Source organism: Schistocerca nitens, chromosome 2 (genome assembly GCF_023898315.1).
Source record: "Schistocerca nitens isolate TAMUIC-IGC-003100 chromosome 2, iqSchNite1.1, whole genome shotgun sequence".
In the NCBI taxonomy this organism is placed as follows: Eukaryota; Metazoa; Arthropoda; class Insecta; order Orthoptera; family Acrididae; genus Schistocerca; species Schistocerca nitens.
This window is the reverse complement of record NC_064615.1, coordinates 743,624,729-743,642,801: the sequence shown is the minus strand read 5'-3', so window position 1 is coordinate 743,642,801 and position 18,073 is coordinate 743,624,729. Positions and strand designations below refer to the sequence as shown.

At 46.5% G+C, this 18,073-nt stretch overlaps 1 protein-coding gene across 1 annotated transcript in view; it reads right to left on the bottom strand.

Moving 5' to 3' along the window:
- LOC126235300 (serine protease nudel-like) overlaps positions 1–18,073 on the bottom strand; it is a 212,883-nt gene that overhangs the window by 93,298 nt on the left and 101,512 nt on the right. Inside the window, exon 8 of the mRNA XM_049944025.1 lies at positions 10,341–10,471. Within this exon, the coding sequence (XP_049799982.1) occupies positions 10,341–10,471 (131 nt within the window). The remainder of the gene's footprint in view (positions 1–10,340; positions 10,472–18,073) is intronic.

The window sequence follows — 18,073 nt, the reverse complement described above, 5'->3', positions numbered from 1 at the left end:
ACAAGTGTATCTGAGCACAAAGTGCACCAAACACCCCTACTGATGGGCCTCTGCAGCCGATTACCCGTGCATGTGCCAATGGTAAGACTACGACATCGGAAACTACGATTGTAATGGGCACGCAACCACCAGTACTGGATGCTGACACAGTGGCAATGTGTTGCATGGTCTAAAATGGCTCCGAGCATTATGGGACTCAACTTCTGAGGTCATCAGTCCCCTAGAACTTAGAACTACTTAAACCTAACTAACCTAAGGACATCACACACATCCATGCCCGAGGCAGGATTCGAACCTGCAACCGTAGCGGTCTCGCGGTTTCAGACTGCAGCGCCTAGAACCGCACAGCCACTCCAGCCGGCGTGTTGCATGGTCTGATGAATCTTGATACCTACTTGGACACACCAATGGGAAGGTGCGAATCCGTCGTATCCCAGGTTCAAATGGCTCTGAACACTATGGGACTTAATTTCTCGCCGGCCGAAGTGGCCGTGCGGTTAAAGGCGCTGCAGTCTGGAACCGCAAGACCGCTACGGTCGCAGGTTCGAATCCTGCCTCGGGCATGGATGTTTGTGCTGTTCTTAGGTTAGTTAGGTTTAACTAGTTCTAAGTTCTAGGGGACTAATGACCTCAGAAGTTGAGTCCCATAGTGCTCAGAGCCATTTGAACCATTTTGAACTTAATTTCTCAGGTCATCAGTCCCCTAGAACTTAGAACTACTTAAACCTAACTAACCTGAGGATATCACACACATCTGTGCCCGAGGCAGGATTCGAACCTGCGACCGTAGCGGTCGCGCGGTTCCAAACTGTAGCGCCTAGAACCACTCGGCCACTCCGGTTGGCAATCTCCCAGGGAACAGCTCCTCGACTCCTGTACTGCGGGACAGAGACAAGCTGGCAGCGGCTCCATTATTCACTGGGGAACAGTCACGTGGGCATCCATGGGTAGAGTGGAGCTCGTGCAAGGCACCGTGATGGCCAAGAAGTATCATATGGTGGTTGCAGGCCACATATACCCCTTCATGACAATCATGTTTTCTGCTGGCAGTGGCACACTTCAGCAAGATAAAGCGCTATGGTACAAGGCCGGGATTGTGATGGAGTGGCGAGTTCCAATTGATGTGCTGGCCCCCAAACTCGACAGATCTGAACCCGATCAAATACATCGGTGATGTAATTGAATGTGGCGTCAGAGCTCATCGCCTCCCTCCTCGGAATTTACGGGATTTAGGTGACCTGGGTGTGCAGGTTTGGTGCCAGCTCCCTCCAGCGATCTATCAAGGTTCACCACTGTTATCTGTGGCAAAGGTGGACACACCGGCAATTAGGTAGGTGGCCATAGCATTCTGGGTGATCAGTGTATAATGACAATGATAAGTTCCATGCTGCTAATAGGGCGGACTCGCTGGTTCTTTGCGTGTTATAAAATAACACCTACCAGGACGTGTGACCCCACTTCTCTTTCGCGTCTTGCTGTAGTCAGTTTTGTACTCACTTCTCAATGAATATGATTGTGATTGTTCAGGTATGATGTTTGAAGTTATAGTAAAAAGTGTTGTCTCGCGTGCATGTTCTTAGTAGAAAATGATATATCAACTTTAAATCATATTCTAAAAACTGAGCTGCAATTTCATCTTCTGTAACATATTAAATTAAAAACCTCCAGCTATCGAAATATAAATGCAGTAATGAGCCTACAGCTCTATTTACAATTTCTTTTGTAGTATGCTTTGTTTCATACTTTTATCTGGTGTGCGTAATTGATAACTAAAGTCAGTTATCTAGTTGTTTTTCCGAACCTGCATTGTTTGTTACGAAGTACGATTGTCAGAGTTTAATTAATAATATTACAGCGAAGTGGAGCGACATTGTCACTTTCAGCACAGGACAGGAGTAAGTACAGGAACTATGTGGCTCAAGCTTAAAAGAATAGTTTACCGTGCACTGGATAGATATGTACCCAGTAGGCAGCTTGGCCGGCCGGTGTGGCCGAGCGGTTCTAGGCGCTTCAGCCTGGAACCGCGCGCCCGCTACGGTCGCAGGTTCGAATCCTGCCTCGGGCGGCATGGGTGTGTGTGATGTCCTTAGGCTAGTTAGGTTTAAGTAGTTCTAAGTTCAAGGGGACTGATGACTTCAGATGTTAAGTCCCATCGTGCTCAGAGCCATTTGAACCAAGAACAGCTTGTGATAGGAGGGACCTTGCGTCGTGACCGACAGTCTTCCGTCTCGCGCCGCCCCATCAGTTTCGAGTGACAGTAGGTGCCGACAAAGCCGCCGACCGCGCCCCTAGCCAAGCACTAACGTGGTAGCAGTCCTGACACGGCCTGCTGATTGGAGTGGAAGAAAATAGTGCCGCGAATGACGAATTCACGACACAGTGTGGTAGTTGTCGCACTCATCTGCTTTCCTATCTTCAGGATTGTGTGGATCTCATTTTTCCGGAAGTCTGGTGGTATCTGTCCATTTTCTTGTATTCTAGAAATCAATTTAAGTTGCTTTCCACCCGCAACCATTTTAAAAATTTCAAAAGATTGTTATCTACGTATTCCGCCTTATTGATTGTGAGTCTTCCAGTGCATTGTTAAACTTTTACTCGGATGTGGATACGTTGTCTCTTCCTTATCGACTTCCATTCATTTTTCTACCAAGTCATCAAGTAGTCGCCGGCCGGTATGGCCGAGCGGTTCTAGGGGCTTCAGTCTGGAACCGCGCGACCGCAACGGTCGCAGGTTCGAATCCTGCTTCGGGCATGGATGTGTATGATGTCTCTGGTTAGTTAGGTTTAAGTAGTTCTAAGTTCAAGGGGACTGATGACTTCAGATGTTATGTTCCACAGTGCTCAGAGCCATTTGAACCATTTGAACCAAGAACAGCTTGTGATAGGAGGGACCTTGCGTCGTATACAGTCACTCTAAAGAAACTCCCAAAGGAACAGGCTACTGCACAACTGTTGAGAAATGGTTCAAATGGCTCTGAGCACTATGGGACTTAACTTCTGAGGTCATCAGTCCCCTAGAACTTAGAACTACTTAAACCTTACTAACCTAAGGACATGACACACATCCATGCCCGAGGCAGGATTCGAACCTGCGACCATAGCGGTCGAGCGGTTCCAGACTGTAGCGCCTAGAACCGCTCGGTCACCCCGGCCGGCGCAACAGTTGTAAAACAAAGCAGAGGGCCCTATCTATAGACCCGCTGAATGAAATGTTTGCCTGTTAATGGCAATGCCTACTGCTTCAATGCCTACTACCGTAGTAAAATATAGCTGAAAGGTCTTTCACAAACCCAAGAAAATTCTGGTGGTACGTAAAGGCTGTTAGCGGCAACAAAGTTAGTGTCCAGGCACTCGCATACGGGGCAGAAACTGAATCTGGAGGTAGCTAAGGAAAAGCAGAAATGCTTAACTCAGTTTCCAAATATACCTTTACAAAGACCTTTACCCGAGACGATTGTCTCAGATTAATTCTCGTACCACTGAAAAGATGAGTGAAATAAATATTAGTGTGACGCTGAGAAACAACTGGAATCGTTAAATTGAACGAAGCTACATGGCTCAATTGAATCACTGTCAGATTATATACCCAATTTTTGGCCGAGTTAGTCTCTCTTCCAACAATAATCTACGGTAGATCACCTGAAAAACAGAAGAAAACGTGCCCAACTGTTGAAAGACACCAAAGGTCACACCAGTCTACAAGGAGGACGGCTGAAGAGATCCACAGAACTACCGTCCAGTATCCTTGATACCCCATTTGTAGTAGAGTCTTAGAGCTTATTCTGAGTTCAAAGCAATGAACATCTTTCTTCATGCCAACCAGTATGGATTCCGAAAACATCGATCATGTAAAACGCAACTTGACCTTTTCTTGCATGGCGTCTTGAAAGCCATGGATCATGGCAGTGAGGTAGATGCAATGTTACCCCATTTTCGGAAAAGTTCAAAAAATGGCTTTGAGCACTATGGGACTTAACATCTGTGGTCATCAGTATCCTAGAACTACTTAAACCTAACTAGCCTAAGGACGTCACACACATCCATGCCCGAGGCAGGATTCGAACGTGTGACCGGAGTGGTCGCGCGGTTCCAGACCTAAGCGCCTAGAACCGCTTGGCCACACAGGCCGGCTTTTCCGAAAAGCGTTAGACTGAGTACCACATCTACGCTTATTAACATAAGTACGATCGTAAGGGGCAACAAGCGAAATTTGTGACTGGATTGAGGATCTAGCCGAGCGGTCTAAGGCGCTGCAGTGATGGACTGTGTGGCTGGTCCCGGCGGAGGTTCGAGTCCTCCCTCGGGCATGGGTGTGTGTGTTTGTCCTTAGGATAGTTTAGGTTAAGTAGTGTGTAAGCTTAGGGACTGATGGCCTTAGCAGTTAAGTCCCATAAGAATTCACACACATTTGAACATTTTTGATTGAGGATCTTTTGCTCGGGAGGATGCAGCAAGTTATCTTGGATGGAGTGGCACCAAGAGAAGTGGAATTTCGGGTGTGCCCCAGGGACGTGTATTAGGACCCTGTCTGTTCATGTTATATACTAATGAACTTTTGGCTGACATTAATAGTAACCTCAAACTTTTTGCAGACGGCGCAGTTATCTACGATGATTCCCTTCTTTTCCCTGCTATAGCAGGACATGCCACTCATATGAGAAGAACTTTACGGATCAGTAAAATTTTGATTGTTTACTTATGTGAAGTTGATATTATGCAAAACTAATTTTACTTATCAGACTGGACTGAAGGTGCACAAAAATTTTGCATTCGATTCAGTAGTGCAAAAAAGGAGTTCTCAGAATTCTTTTTATGATAACAGAGATACTTTACAGTATATTTCTCCGTGCTACGTCACTCCATTAAGAACGTTTTCGCTTCACGCTAGATTTTAAGTGCGTATTTTAGGTGTATAAATAGAGTAACTTTGAACATCTATATCTCGGAGGCGGATAAGGATATAAACAAAATTTTAAAGGTCCGACATCCGGATCTTAGGAATACTCATGCATCGCAAAAATTTCAGCTATTTGCTGTGCATAGCCCTCTTGGAATCCACTGCTCGGTTTTGATACCCAAAAACCATGTTTTTGCGATGTTTCTCGCTAAGTGTTAAAGATTTTTGAGAACAGGAAGATGGCACTTCTATGCCTAGAGAATATACCCTTAAAATTTGTGCAATTTTGTGCGGTTAGTTATTTAGATATCCGCTGCTGACGGCGAAAAAAATGGTGGGTAACGCTTTTTTCGGATTTTCTCAGGAACTGCCCAAGGACTAAACAGTGCCTCCATAAGCCACTTAAGGCACACCGTAGATCACATCTAATGCAAAAAGAACCAACCGATTTGCTCCATTTCCCTAAGCTAGAAGAAGTATGTAATATTTAAACTTTGACCCTGCACCGTAGTATAGTTATAGTGAGACGATCCTTCTACTGGGTATAAAACAGTTCCCAGCCCAAGGGCTACACATAACACTTGACCCTATCTTTCTGTCACCAACAGAATTCCAAGTATGACTCCTGGAAAATTTCCGTTTTTATGAGCGGCGTTTTGGAACATATTGGTAGAGGATGCTGTCGTTTGCGTACCGATAGTTACTTATGGTTCACAGCTCGTTGGAAGTAATAACATACGTGCTTGGCTACTTAAACTCATTATATTTCCTATAAGTCTATCTTTTATTTATCTTCACTCTATTTTCAGGCAGTTTCCATTGGGCCTTGGGCCTTGGTTTCGACGTCATTCCCATATACCCATGTTTCCAATCAGCTGTTATAACTTTCTTTAGAAGTTCTAGATCTTTGTCGACTTCATTCAGCAATTCATGACCGATGTCTACGCGAGAGCGTTTTTGGTCGAAATTCCGCAGTTTTGGGACAAACTTCGCTGCTAAATATTTCAAGCCAAAAACATTGCTTGGCATGAGCCAAAGGATATGTAGATATCATTAGTAGCCCCTTTGATAGGATTCGGCGATTTCCCAGAACCATTTTCTCCACTCCTTCCACGTTGTCATCAGTGATTGATGTCCAGGGCGTCCAAGGCGGTGGTCAGCTTCAACGTCCTCTCGACCTTCTTTGAAACGCTTATACCACTCGTAAACTCTTGTCTTACTCATAGTAGGTTTGCCAAAAGCCGCAGTCAACAAATCGAACGCTGTGCTGCACTTTATGCCACTTCTCAAGCAGAATTAAATGCAACTTTTTTGATCCATCTTTTTCGAAAGAAAAAATGCGCCGAGCACTCGAAAAGACATACAGTACAATCTTTTCGACTGTCAGCAACAAACTAAACATTCAAAACAGCTGAAATTGCAAATGTAAACCAGGAAAATGTGTGCCAACGAGACAAAAAAAGTTGAAAATCGAGTTTATAAAGCCTCCGAAATTAAAAAATTCCCGTTATTTTTTGATCACATCTCATATTATAAAAATGTGTGTATGAATGTATGTCGCACATCTCCTCCTAAACCACTGGACCGATTTCGTTCAAACTTGGTACACATATCACTGACTGTCTGGAAATCACTGCTGAGGGGATAAGAACCACCTACCTATCAAAGAGGCGGGGATGAAAAAGCAGTGGGCCCACGATGCCCAAATACCCATACTTTAGTCATTCAGTATTGGTGAATGTGAGCACATACAGCTTGCAAAAACTTTTGCACTTAATCTCATACCTCTACGACACATTTTCTCGCTGACGGCTCCCACAAAATGATGAAAGGATGAAAGTTTCCGATAACTGCATTTTTACTGTTCATGGAGGAAATCTTGTGTATTAGTAACAGTATTCGCCCCAGATTTTGTAGACAATATTCATATATGCTATTGAACATACCGGAAAAATTATACCATTGTACGGCACACAGTTCAAAAGATATGACGTCATAAACACGGCAAAGCGTGAAAATCTGCCGCATCACGCAAGACGTTTAAATTTATTACTTCTTTACTACTAACTCTGTTCACAAAACATTTCGCAAACAGGAGTTACGTAGACCACTGGAGTACTGTATCATCGTACAGTACGTAGTTCAGGAGAAAAGACGTCATAAACATTGAGCCGTGAGAAAATGAAACTGCAGGGCGAAATGCTCTAGAGATACAGGTGAACTATGTGTACAAATACATGTGATATATGATTAATATAAGTGAAATGTAACTGCCATTACGCGTACGTGGTCAAGGCCACGGGTGAAAAGCTCATCCTAAACACCTGGAACGATTTCACCCAAATTTGGGACACACATTTTTAACAATTTGGAAAGGAATACTGTGGGGGAAGGGGGTTATGTAGTCTGGTGTCTAGTATTCCTTGAAATCTGTTCTCATGACACCATCTCATCAGTAATCGTTGCACTATTATCAATTACACCGAAGACGCAAAGAAACTGGTACTCCTTCCTAATATTATGTAGGGCCCCCGCAAGCACGCAGAAGTGCCGCAAAATGACGTGGCATGGAGTCTACTAATATCTGAAGTGGTGCGGAGGGAATTGACACCATGAATCCTGCAGGGCTGTCAATAAATCCGTAAGAGTACGGGGTGAGAGATCTCTTCTGAACAGCACTTTGCAAGGCATCCCAGATATGCTCAATAATGTTCATGTCTGGGGAGACTGGTGGCCAGCGGAAGTGTTTAAACTCAGAAGAGTTCCTGGAGCCACTTTGTAGCAATTTAGACCTGTGGGGTGTCGCATTGTCCTGCTGGAATTGCCCAAGTCTATCGGAATGCACAATGGACTTGAATGGATGCAGGTTATCATACAGGATGCTTACGTACGTATCACCGATCAGAGCCGTATCTAGACGTATCAGGGGTCCATATCATTCCATCTGCACACGCCCCACACCATTTCAGAGCCTTCACTAGCTTGAACAGTCCCCTGCTGACATGCAGGGTCCATGGATTCATGAGGTTGTCTCCAAACTCGTACACGTCCATCCGCTCGATACAATTTGAAACGAGACTAGTCCGACCAGGCAACAGGTTTCCAGTCATCAACAGTCGATTGCCGGTGTTGACGGGGCCAGGCGAAGCGTAAAGCTTTGTGTTGTGCAGTCATCAAGGGTACACGACTGGACCTTCGGCTCCGAAAGCCAATATCGATTATGTTTCGTTGAACCTTTCGCACGCTGACACTTGTTGATGGCCCAGCATTGAAATCTGCAGCAATTTGCGGAAGGATTGCACTTGTCACGTTGAGCGATTCTCTTTAGTCGTCGTTGGTCCCGGTCTTGCAGGATCTTTTTCCAGCAGCAGCAATGTCGGAGATTGATGTTTTACCGGATTTCTGATATTCAAGGTACACTCGTGAAAAGGTCGTTTGGGAAAATTCCCACTTCATCGCTACTTCGAAGATGCTGTGTCTCATCGCTCGTGCGCCGACTATAACACCACGTTCAAACTCACTTAAATCTTGATAACCTGCCATTGTAGCAGAAGTAACCGATCTAACAACTGCGCCAGACTCTTATCTCATATAGGCGTTGCCGACCGCAGCGCCCTACTGTTTTACATATCTTTGTATTTGAGTAAGCATGCCTATACCAGTTTCTTTGGCGCTTCAGTGTATCTGTGCGATCGATCGGTATGATGTCAGTGATGCGAATGTATCGAACTTTCTCAAGAGTCTGAAAGATAAGCTGTACTCGGACACTATCTGGGCCTGTTGTGTATAATCTCTACCCTAAAACTTCCAGTTATGTTAGACGCATGTAATAGGTTGGTTGGTTGGTTTGGGGAAGGAGACCAGACAGCGTGGTCATCGGTCTCATCGGATTAGGGAAGGACGGGGAAGGAAGTCGGCCGTGCCCTTTCAGAGGAACCATCCCGGCATTTGCCTGGAGTGATTTTGGGAAATCACGGAAAACCTAAATCAGGATGGCCGGACGCGGGATTGAACCGTCGTTCTCCCGAATGCGAGTCCAGTGTCTAACCACTGCGCCACCTCGCTCGGTGAGACGCATGTAATAGCCATCCTGTTTCTACCCATTCGTCATGTGTAAGAACAGCTTTTTTGCATACTTCAAATAAGTTCCAGTAAGGATGAAAGTTTAAAAAACATGTGCCACAGACATGGAAATACTGGAGTATCAGTTTGGTAATGTTTGGCCACAGGGAGCGAACACTTTCCATTCAAGGCCGTCTACTACTGACTGTATTTTGCTGGCAAAGGCAGTGGACCAGGATAAAAAAAATTAATAATAATAATAATAATAATCCTAAACTACAATGTAATACTAATGATTCAGAGAATTTCACACTTTGTGAGCCCAATATTCAGCAGCCAGAACGGTATGGTCCTTTGCTACAAACAAGTCAATGAGTTCGCTTAGATTACTGGAAACGAAGAAGTGTTCATAGTCCTGCCTTGCCCCACACTCTAGGATCACCGTCACTGACATCCCACTTCTTCAAATTAGTCTTGCAACTTGTCGTTATTTCTGTTCTCAACCTGTTGAGGGTCTTCCCCGGTCTCGTATTTGAGATGGCAGCCTGGTGGTCAATAATCCTCCAGGAGACTTTGTTACCCACAGCTCAGTTCGGCGAGCCTTTGCTGCAGTCGAAATTTGTGCGGTTGTAAGGAGGAATCGTTTTTTGGGTTTCAGTCGTGATGGACAAGCATGGTTACCAAACAATGGATGCTTTGGATCTGTTTCTTGATTCTTCGATTCAATCTCTGCTGCTACCTGTCGTCTTAGATCTGGAGGTGCTACTCCAATGGGTGGAAAGATCTTATTGACTGGAGTTGGTCTCAGGCACCCTGTGACTACGCAGCCTGTCTCACGAAGAGCCACATCAACATGATTAGCATGTGCAGAGTTCCTCCAGACTGGAGTGGCGTATTCCGCAGCAAACAAACATACAGCAAGGGAGGATAAGTGGAGGGCGCTGGGCGGAGCTCCTGACATGGTGTTTGTCAATATGCAGCTGAGATCGTTTCTGGTGCATACCTTCTGTCATGTGTCCGTACAGCGTTATTTGTAAGTTAAGGTACAATCCAGTTTGAACCTTAGGTGTGTGTGACGGACACAGCGATTTAAATTGCGCCCTTTCTAGGTGATGTTCAGCTTTCTTCTTTCCTCCTTATTGCGTACCTGAAATGCACACACTTGAGATTTGCCCATACCGGATTTCAAATGGTTGTCGCCATAGTAGATAGTAAGTAGATGTTAGCTTGCAATCCAATTCTTATACCGTCGCTACTCAAGCAGTAACATCTGTGTGACCTGCGTAGATGAGGGCCAGGTTCCAGTGATGACTGGCTGACCAGCGGTGTATACTGGTGTATGTGGTAGTGGTACATACGTTACATAGTGCCAGTGGCTGACCTGTGTTCTCTGTGATCCAGGAGAGGTAGGAGGCGACCCTGGTGTAGGCGCCCGGCTCTCCGGGCCTGGCGCAGCCCTCGCCGTGGCTCACGACGCCGCCCACGTACCAGCGCCGAGGGTCCTCCGGGCTCCTGTGGGCGAAGGCAAGCTTACCAACCAGTGATACGTGCTCACTGCACAAACACTACTTAGAGCCAAAAATTTACACTTTAAATATACTCTCGGAAAAAAACACTATTAGAAAAACAAATTTGTGTAACTCGTAGAGATCTGAATACAATTACGGTCATACCGGGTGATCAAAAAGTCAGTATAAATTTGAAAACTTAATAAACCACGGAATAATGTAGATAGGGAAAAATTGACATGCTTAGAATGACATGGGGTTTTATTAGAACAAAAAAAAAAAAAAAAAAACAAAGTTCACAAAATGTCCGACAGATTTCGCTGGACAGCAAAAAGTCAGTGAATGCGCATGACAATCGTGTATAAAAGGAGCTGTAATAAGAGAGAGAATCAGATTCGCCATCAGTGAAGCTGTATTATCAGAATGGGGAATGTGCTAGTTCAGCGTTACGATCCTATCGCCTTAGGAAGGGGATTCTAACGGGTAAAGGTCCGTTGACAAATGCAGCTGTGGCGAGAATGATTTCGAAGTTCGAAGCCACGGGTTGTTTAGACTATAGACCCCGTAGTGGCCGACCGAGCACAAGGCGTAACGATGCTGAGACAGTTCAGGAAGAAATGAAGACTGTAGCGGGTTCGTCTATGCACGGGGAAGTCAGCGCTCGTGCAGTCGCACGTCTCACCGGCATTCCATACACTACTGTTTGATCGGCACTGAGGCGTACCGTCCGATGCTATCCGTACAAAATCCATCGGCATCATGAACTGTTACCTGGCGATTTGGTGAAGCGGAGGGAATTTGCGGTGTGGGCGTTTCAAAAAATGGCGGAAGATGATGATTGGTTGAGTAACGTGTTGTGGACCGACGAAGCTCATTTCACGCTCCGAGGGTCTGTCAGCGCCCACAACTGGAGAATTTGGGCTACCCAAAATCCTAGAACGGTCATGGAAACTCCATTGCACGACGAGAAAGTCACGGTATGGGTTGGATTTACCATATCTACCGTTATCGGGCCTTTTTTCTTCGAGGAAATGCGTGATTCTGGTTTTGTGACTGCTACCGTGGCGGGTGAGAGGTACGCCGATATGTTACAGAATCGCATCATCCCTAGCCTAGCTGATAAACAGCTGCTGGAACGTACGATGTTTATGCAAGATGGCGCTCCACCCCATGTTGCTAGACGCGTGAAAGATCTCTTGCGCGCGTCGTTTGGTGATGATCATGTTCTCAGCCGCCACTTTTGTCATGCTTGGCCTCCCAGGTCCCCAGACCTCAGTCCGTGTCATTATTGGCTTTGGGGTTACCTGAAGTCGCAAGTGTATCGTGATCGACCGACATCTCTAGGGATGCTGAAAGACAACATCCGACGCCAATGCCTCACCATAACTCCGGACCTGCTTTACAGTGCTGTTCACAACATTATTCCTCGACTACAGCTATTGTTCAAATGGTTCAAATGGCTCTGAGCACTATGGGACTCAACATCTTAGGTCATAAGTCCCCTAGAACTTAGAACTACTTAAACCTAACTAACCTAAGGACATCACACACACTCATGCCCGAGGCAGGATTCGAACCTGCGACCGTAGCAGTCCCGCGGTTCCGGACTGCAGCGCCAGAACCGCTAGACCACCGCGGCCGGCTACAGCTATTGTTGAGGAATGATGCTGGACATATTGAGCATTTCCTGTAAAGAACATCATGTGTGCTTTATCTTACTTTGTTATGCTCATTATTGCTATTCTGATCAGATGAAGCGCCATCTGTTGGACATTTTTTTAAACTTTTGTATTTTTTTTGGTTCTATAAAACCCCATGTCATTCGAAGCATGTGTGTCAATTTGTACCTCTCTATCTACATTATTCCGTGATTTATTCAGTTTTCAAATTTATACTGACTTTTTGATCACCCGGTACATTAATGGGACCGTGGAGTTTCAGTAAGGTCCCAGAGCTGAGAGTGGGAAAGCAGATTCCCTACTGTGAATGTTTGAGAGAAGCTTTCCAGTTCAAACGTCTTACAACCAAGACAAACACTTCGAAAACTTTGGTTGACGTTGGAACGGGAGGCGGATAGAGTTAATTTTAACCAGCGGAAGAAAAGGCGAATATGCTCCTGTCCTCCTATGTCACTGAAGTACCTTGTTGGGCATATTTCTATAGGCGCGGACTGCTCATTATACAGAGAGAGCGCGTCATAAAGTTATATTAGTGAAATAATGCAGACTAAAAACATAGTTTGGTGACCTCAGAGCCGTGGCGATGACCCTACAGCACTAGTCATGTGTTCACCACGTTAGTTAAAACTACACTACTGGCCATTAAAATTGCTACACCAAGAAGAAACGCAGATGATAAACAGGTATTCATTGGACAAATATATTATACTAGAACTGACATGTGATTACATTTTCACGCAATTTGGGTACATACACTCCTGGAAATGGAAAAAAGAACACATTGACACCGGTGTGTCAGACCCACCATACTTGCTCCGGACACTGCGAGAGGGCTGTACAAGCAATGATCACACGCAAGGCACAGCGGACACACCAGGAACCGCGGTGTTGGCCGTCGAATGGCGCTAGCTGCGCAGCATTTGTGCACCGCCGCCGTCAGTGTCAGCCAGTTTGCCGTGGCATACGGAGCTCCATCGCAGTCTTTAACACTGGTAGCATGCCGCGACAGCGTGGACGTGAACCGTATGTGCAGTTGACGGACTTTGAGCGAGGGCGTATAGTGGGCATGCGGGAGGCCGGGTGGACGTACCGCCGAATTGCTCAACACGTGGGGCGTGAGGTCTCCACAGTACATCGATGTTGTCGCCAGTGGTCGGCGGAAGGTGCACGTGCCCGTCGACCTGGGACCGGACCGCAGCGACGCACGGACGCACGCCAAGACCGTAGGATCCTACGCAGTGCCATAGGGGACCGCACCGCCACTTCCCAGCAAATTAGGGACACTGTTGCTCCTGGGGTATCGGCGAGGACCATTCGCAACCGTCTCCATGAAGCTGGGCTACGGTCCCGCACACCGTTAGGCCGTCTTCCGCTCACGCCCCAACATCGTGCAGCCCGCCTCCAGTGGTGTCGCGACAGGCGTGAATGGAGGGACGAATGGAGACGTGTCGTCTTCAGCGATGAGAGTCGCTTCTGCCTTGGTGCCAATGATGGTCGTATGCGTGTTTGGCGCCGTGCAGGTGAGCGCCACAATCAGGACTGCATACGACCGAGGCACACAGGGCCAACACCCGGCATCATGGTGTGGGGAGCGATCTCCTACACTGGCCGTACACCACTGGTGATCGTCGAGGGGACACTGAATAGTGCACGGTACATCCAAACCGTCATCGAACCCATCGTTCTACCATTCCTAGACCGGCAAGGGAACTTGCTGTTCCAACAGGACAATGCACGTCCGCATGTATCCCGTGCCACCCAACGTGCTCTAGAAGGTGTAAGTCAACTACCCTGGCCAGCAAGATCTCCGGATCTGTCCCCCATTGAGCATGTTTGGGACTGGATGAAGCGTCGTCTCACGCGGTCTGCACGTCCAGCACGAACGCTGGTCCAACTGCGGCGCCAGGTGGAAATGGCATGGCAAGCCGTTCCACAGGACTACATCCAGCATCTCTACGATCGTCTCCATGGGAGAATAGCAGCCTGCATTGCTGCGAAAGGTGGATATACACTGTACCAGTGCCGACATTGTGCATGCTCTGTTGCCTGTGTCTATGTGCCTGTGGTTCTGTCAGTGTGATCATGTGATGTATCTGACCCCAGGAATGTGTCAATAAAGTTTCCCCTTCCTGGGACAATGAATTCACGGTGTTCTTATTTCAATTTCCAGGAGTGTAGATCCTGAGAAATCAGTACCCAGAACAACCACCTCTGGCCGTAATAACGGCCTTGATACGCCTGGGCATTGAGTCAAACAGAGCTTGGATGGCGTGTACAGGTACAGCTGCCCATGCAGCTTCAACACGATACCACAGTTCATCAAGAGTAGTGACTGGCGCATTGTGACGAGCCAGTTGCTCGGCCACCATTGACCAGACGTTTTCAATTGGTGAGAGATCTGGAGAATGTGCTGGCCAGGGCAGCAGTCGAACATTTTCTGTATCCAGAAAGTCCCGTACAGCACCTGCAACATGCGGTCGTGCATTATGCTGCTGAAATGTAGGGTTTCACAGGGATCGAATGAAGGGTAGAGCCACGGGTCGCAACACATCCGAAATGTAACGTCCACTGTTCAAAGTGCCGTCAAAGTGAACAAGAGGTGACCGAGACGTGTAAACAAAGGTACCCCATACCGTCACGCCGGGTGATACGCCAGTATGGCGATGACGAAAACTCGCTTCCAATGTGCGTTCACCACGATGTCGCCAAACACGGATGCGCCAATCATGATGCTGAAAACAGAACCTGGATTCAACCGAAAAAAATGATGTTTTGCCATTCGTGCACCAAGGACCGTCGTTGAGTACACCATCGCAGGCGTCAAGGATAACCGCAGCCATGGTCTCCGAGCTGATAGTCCATGCTGCTGCAAGCGTCGTCGAACTGTTCGTGCAGATGGTGGTATCTTTCATACGTCCCCAACTGTTGACTCACGGATGGAGACGTGGCTGCACGATCCGTTACAGCCACGGGGATAATATGCCTGTCATGTCGACTGCTAGTGATACGAGGCCGTTGGGATCCACCACGGCGTTCCGTAGTACCCTCCTGAATCCACCGATTCCAAATTCTGCTAACAGTCATTGGATTTCGACCAACGCGAGCAGCAATGTGGCGATACGATAAACCGCAATCGCGATAGGCTACAACCCTACCTTTATCAAAGCCGGAAACGTGATGGTACGCAATTCTCCTCCTTACACGAGGCAACACAACAACGTTTCACCAGGCAACGCTTGTCAACTGCTGTTTGTATATGAGAAATCGGTTGGCAACTTTCGTCATGTCAGCACGTTGTAGGTGTCGCCACCGGCGCCAACCTTGTGTGAATGTTCTGGAAAGCTAATCATTTGCATATCACAGCATCTTCTCCTTGTCGGTTAAATTTCGCGCCTGTAGCACGTCAACTTCGCGGTGTCGCAATTTTAACGGCCAGAAGTGGAAATTACGCCTCAGACCGGTTAGTACACGCATATTTTACGTGCGTTAGTATGGTTACTTTGAACCTCTGGATCTCGGTAACGGGCAACGATACGGTGTCGTCGAATATCGAGAGTGGTGCAAGATGTACCGACCACCGCAGAACACTGCACAGCAAAGCCATGTCACGAAGCGTCAATGAGATGCTAGGAAGAAGCCGTGCCTACCGTAGTTACGAGGCGCCACCGCCGCGCCTCTGCTGTGCAACAGCGTCGTCAGACGCCAGAGAGCAGTTCTATTCAGTATCGGATCCTGCCCACTTCCAGGAAGTTCCTGTCAGAGTTACGTCGTTGTGCTGCCTACTCGCCGTGATGGAGCCCGTAACAATCGTCAGAAGGTGCGTTTACACTTGTGCGCCGTGCGACTGTACTTACCCCACACCCGTGTGCGTTGCTTGCCTCTTCCTGAACACGTGCGTGCGAATGATTCCATTCACACCTGTGTTCACGCCTGGCGCCCTCGCTTGAACTGTGACTATGCGTCAATACTATCAGAGCTGTGTCAAGTCTTCTCGTAACTGTAGCGAAGCCACAGTACGGCTATTCTGAATCTTTATCAATTCGCCACTCAGTGATCGTGGCTCATTTAGTGTGTTCTGAATTCTAAGTCCACATGTGCAGTTTCTTAGTTACAGTCGAGCTTAACGAGCAAAGATAAGTTTCGTTGTAATTAATAAAGTATTACTTATTCATAGTGTTCTAATTAACTGAATTATTACTAGGCACCTCAGGGTCCAAGAAGTCGGCCACAACAAATGAAGTAACGCCGAGAATGCAGCTCACGATTTTCTCACTGTGAGATATTGTGCAGCTAACACTCTCTTGCAGCAGGGCTACTTTCCTGTTTGTGTTTGCTGTTATATTGACTGTTCACGAAGTCTCTTCCGGATGTGTCTTTAACGCAGGCTATACAGTTGCAGGAACAAAGGATTGAACGATTATGTTTGTTTACATTGTGCGATTGTATTGCGACGGTCCTGCCATATATTTTATGAGAAAGGACGAGAAGTTAGAAATTAATACTTGGATGACGCAGTGTGGAGATGGAAGGTGTACATATAATAAGACTCTTGATTAGTGTGTGGATTCCGCTGATGTAATAATCTCAAAACTGAACTTGTTAATTTTATAACACTTATTAATGAAAGAATATTTTAATATTTGTGATGAATAATTTTAATGAATATGATATAAACGTAAAATACAAATTACTATTTGTGACCAAATGTTGTTGGTCACAGACGGACTTTGACTAAGGTAGTTGGTCACGTGACTCACTGAGCTGAGAGCTTGCAGAGGTGTTGTCGGGATCTTTTGCTGGTGGACGCCGATCTGGTAAGGTCATTTAGGCGGCGAAGTACCGCTCGGATATGTGAGCTAAGTAAGGCATTTTGGGAGTCTGTTTTAACGTTAGAACTGAAATATGTTTCAGTGCTTCTGAAATACCAGTAGTCGGCTGTCTTTTGAGCAATACGTAAGGTTTTTTCGTACATAATTTGCGTGCAAACTGCTTTTGATGCTCTGGTAGACACGTGGTCAATGCAGTTTGTTTGTTTGTTTTTGAGATAATATCGTGTTGATGAATCTTCTGTTGACTCACCACTCGAATGTGAACTGCTGTCATTGAATCAAGTATTTCAAAAGCGTTAACATGTTTGTCTTCATAATTCACTGACTGTGATTCATTGGCTACTTCATAAACTAAAACGTGTACATAACGGCGTAAATACAACGGTGGACAGACGGCCAGAGTGGCCGTGCAGTTCTAGGCGCTACAGTCTGGAGCCGAGCGACCGCTACGGTCGCAGATTCGAATCCTGCCTCGGGCATGGATGTGTGTGGTGTCCTTAGGTTAGTTAGGTTTAATTATTTCTAAGTTCTAGGCGACTGATGACCTCAGAAGTTAAGTCGGATAGTGCTCAGAGCCATTTGAACCATTTGAACAACGGTGGACAAGCGTTCCCCGTAGCAGACGAGCCATATGCTAATTTGCCCATTTGGTGGGAAAGTAGTTTTGGTTCCTGTTATTGTAGTATGATAGGTTCGACACGTGTTTATTAGTGTACGCTATTGCCCTTATATGTTGCACTTCCATGTCCAAACTATACACTGTGCAAGTGTCAGGCGATTCACCCTCTATACGCGAATGTCAGCATTTGAGAGAAGACGTATTGTTGGGCTCAAAGAACCGGTTGGAATAATTGTGAATCGCTCGGCATTTGAATGGGAGCGATGCCACTATTCGACTATGTTGGCAGGAATGGGTGAACCATGGCCGAACACAGCGTCAAGAAAGAAGCGGTCGACCTAGAGAGACGACAGAACTTGAGGACCGTGCAGTTGTCAGAGAGACACTCAGAGCCCCAGATTCATCATTAACATCGATCCGACGTGCAACTGGTGCTTCAGTGGCCACAAGGACCATAAACAGACCGCTCACACAAAGGC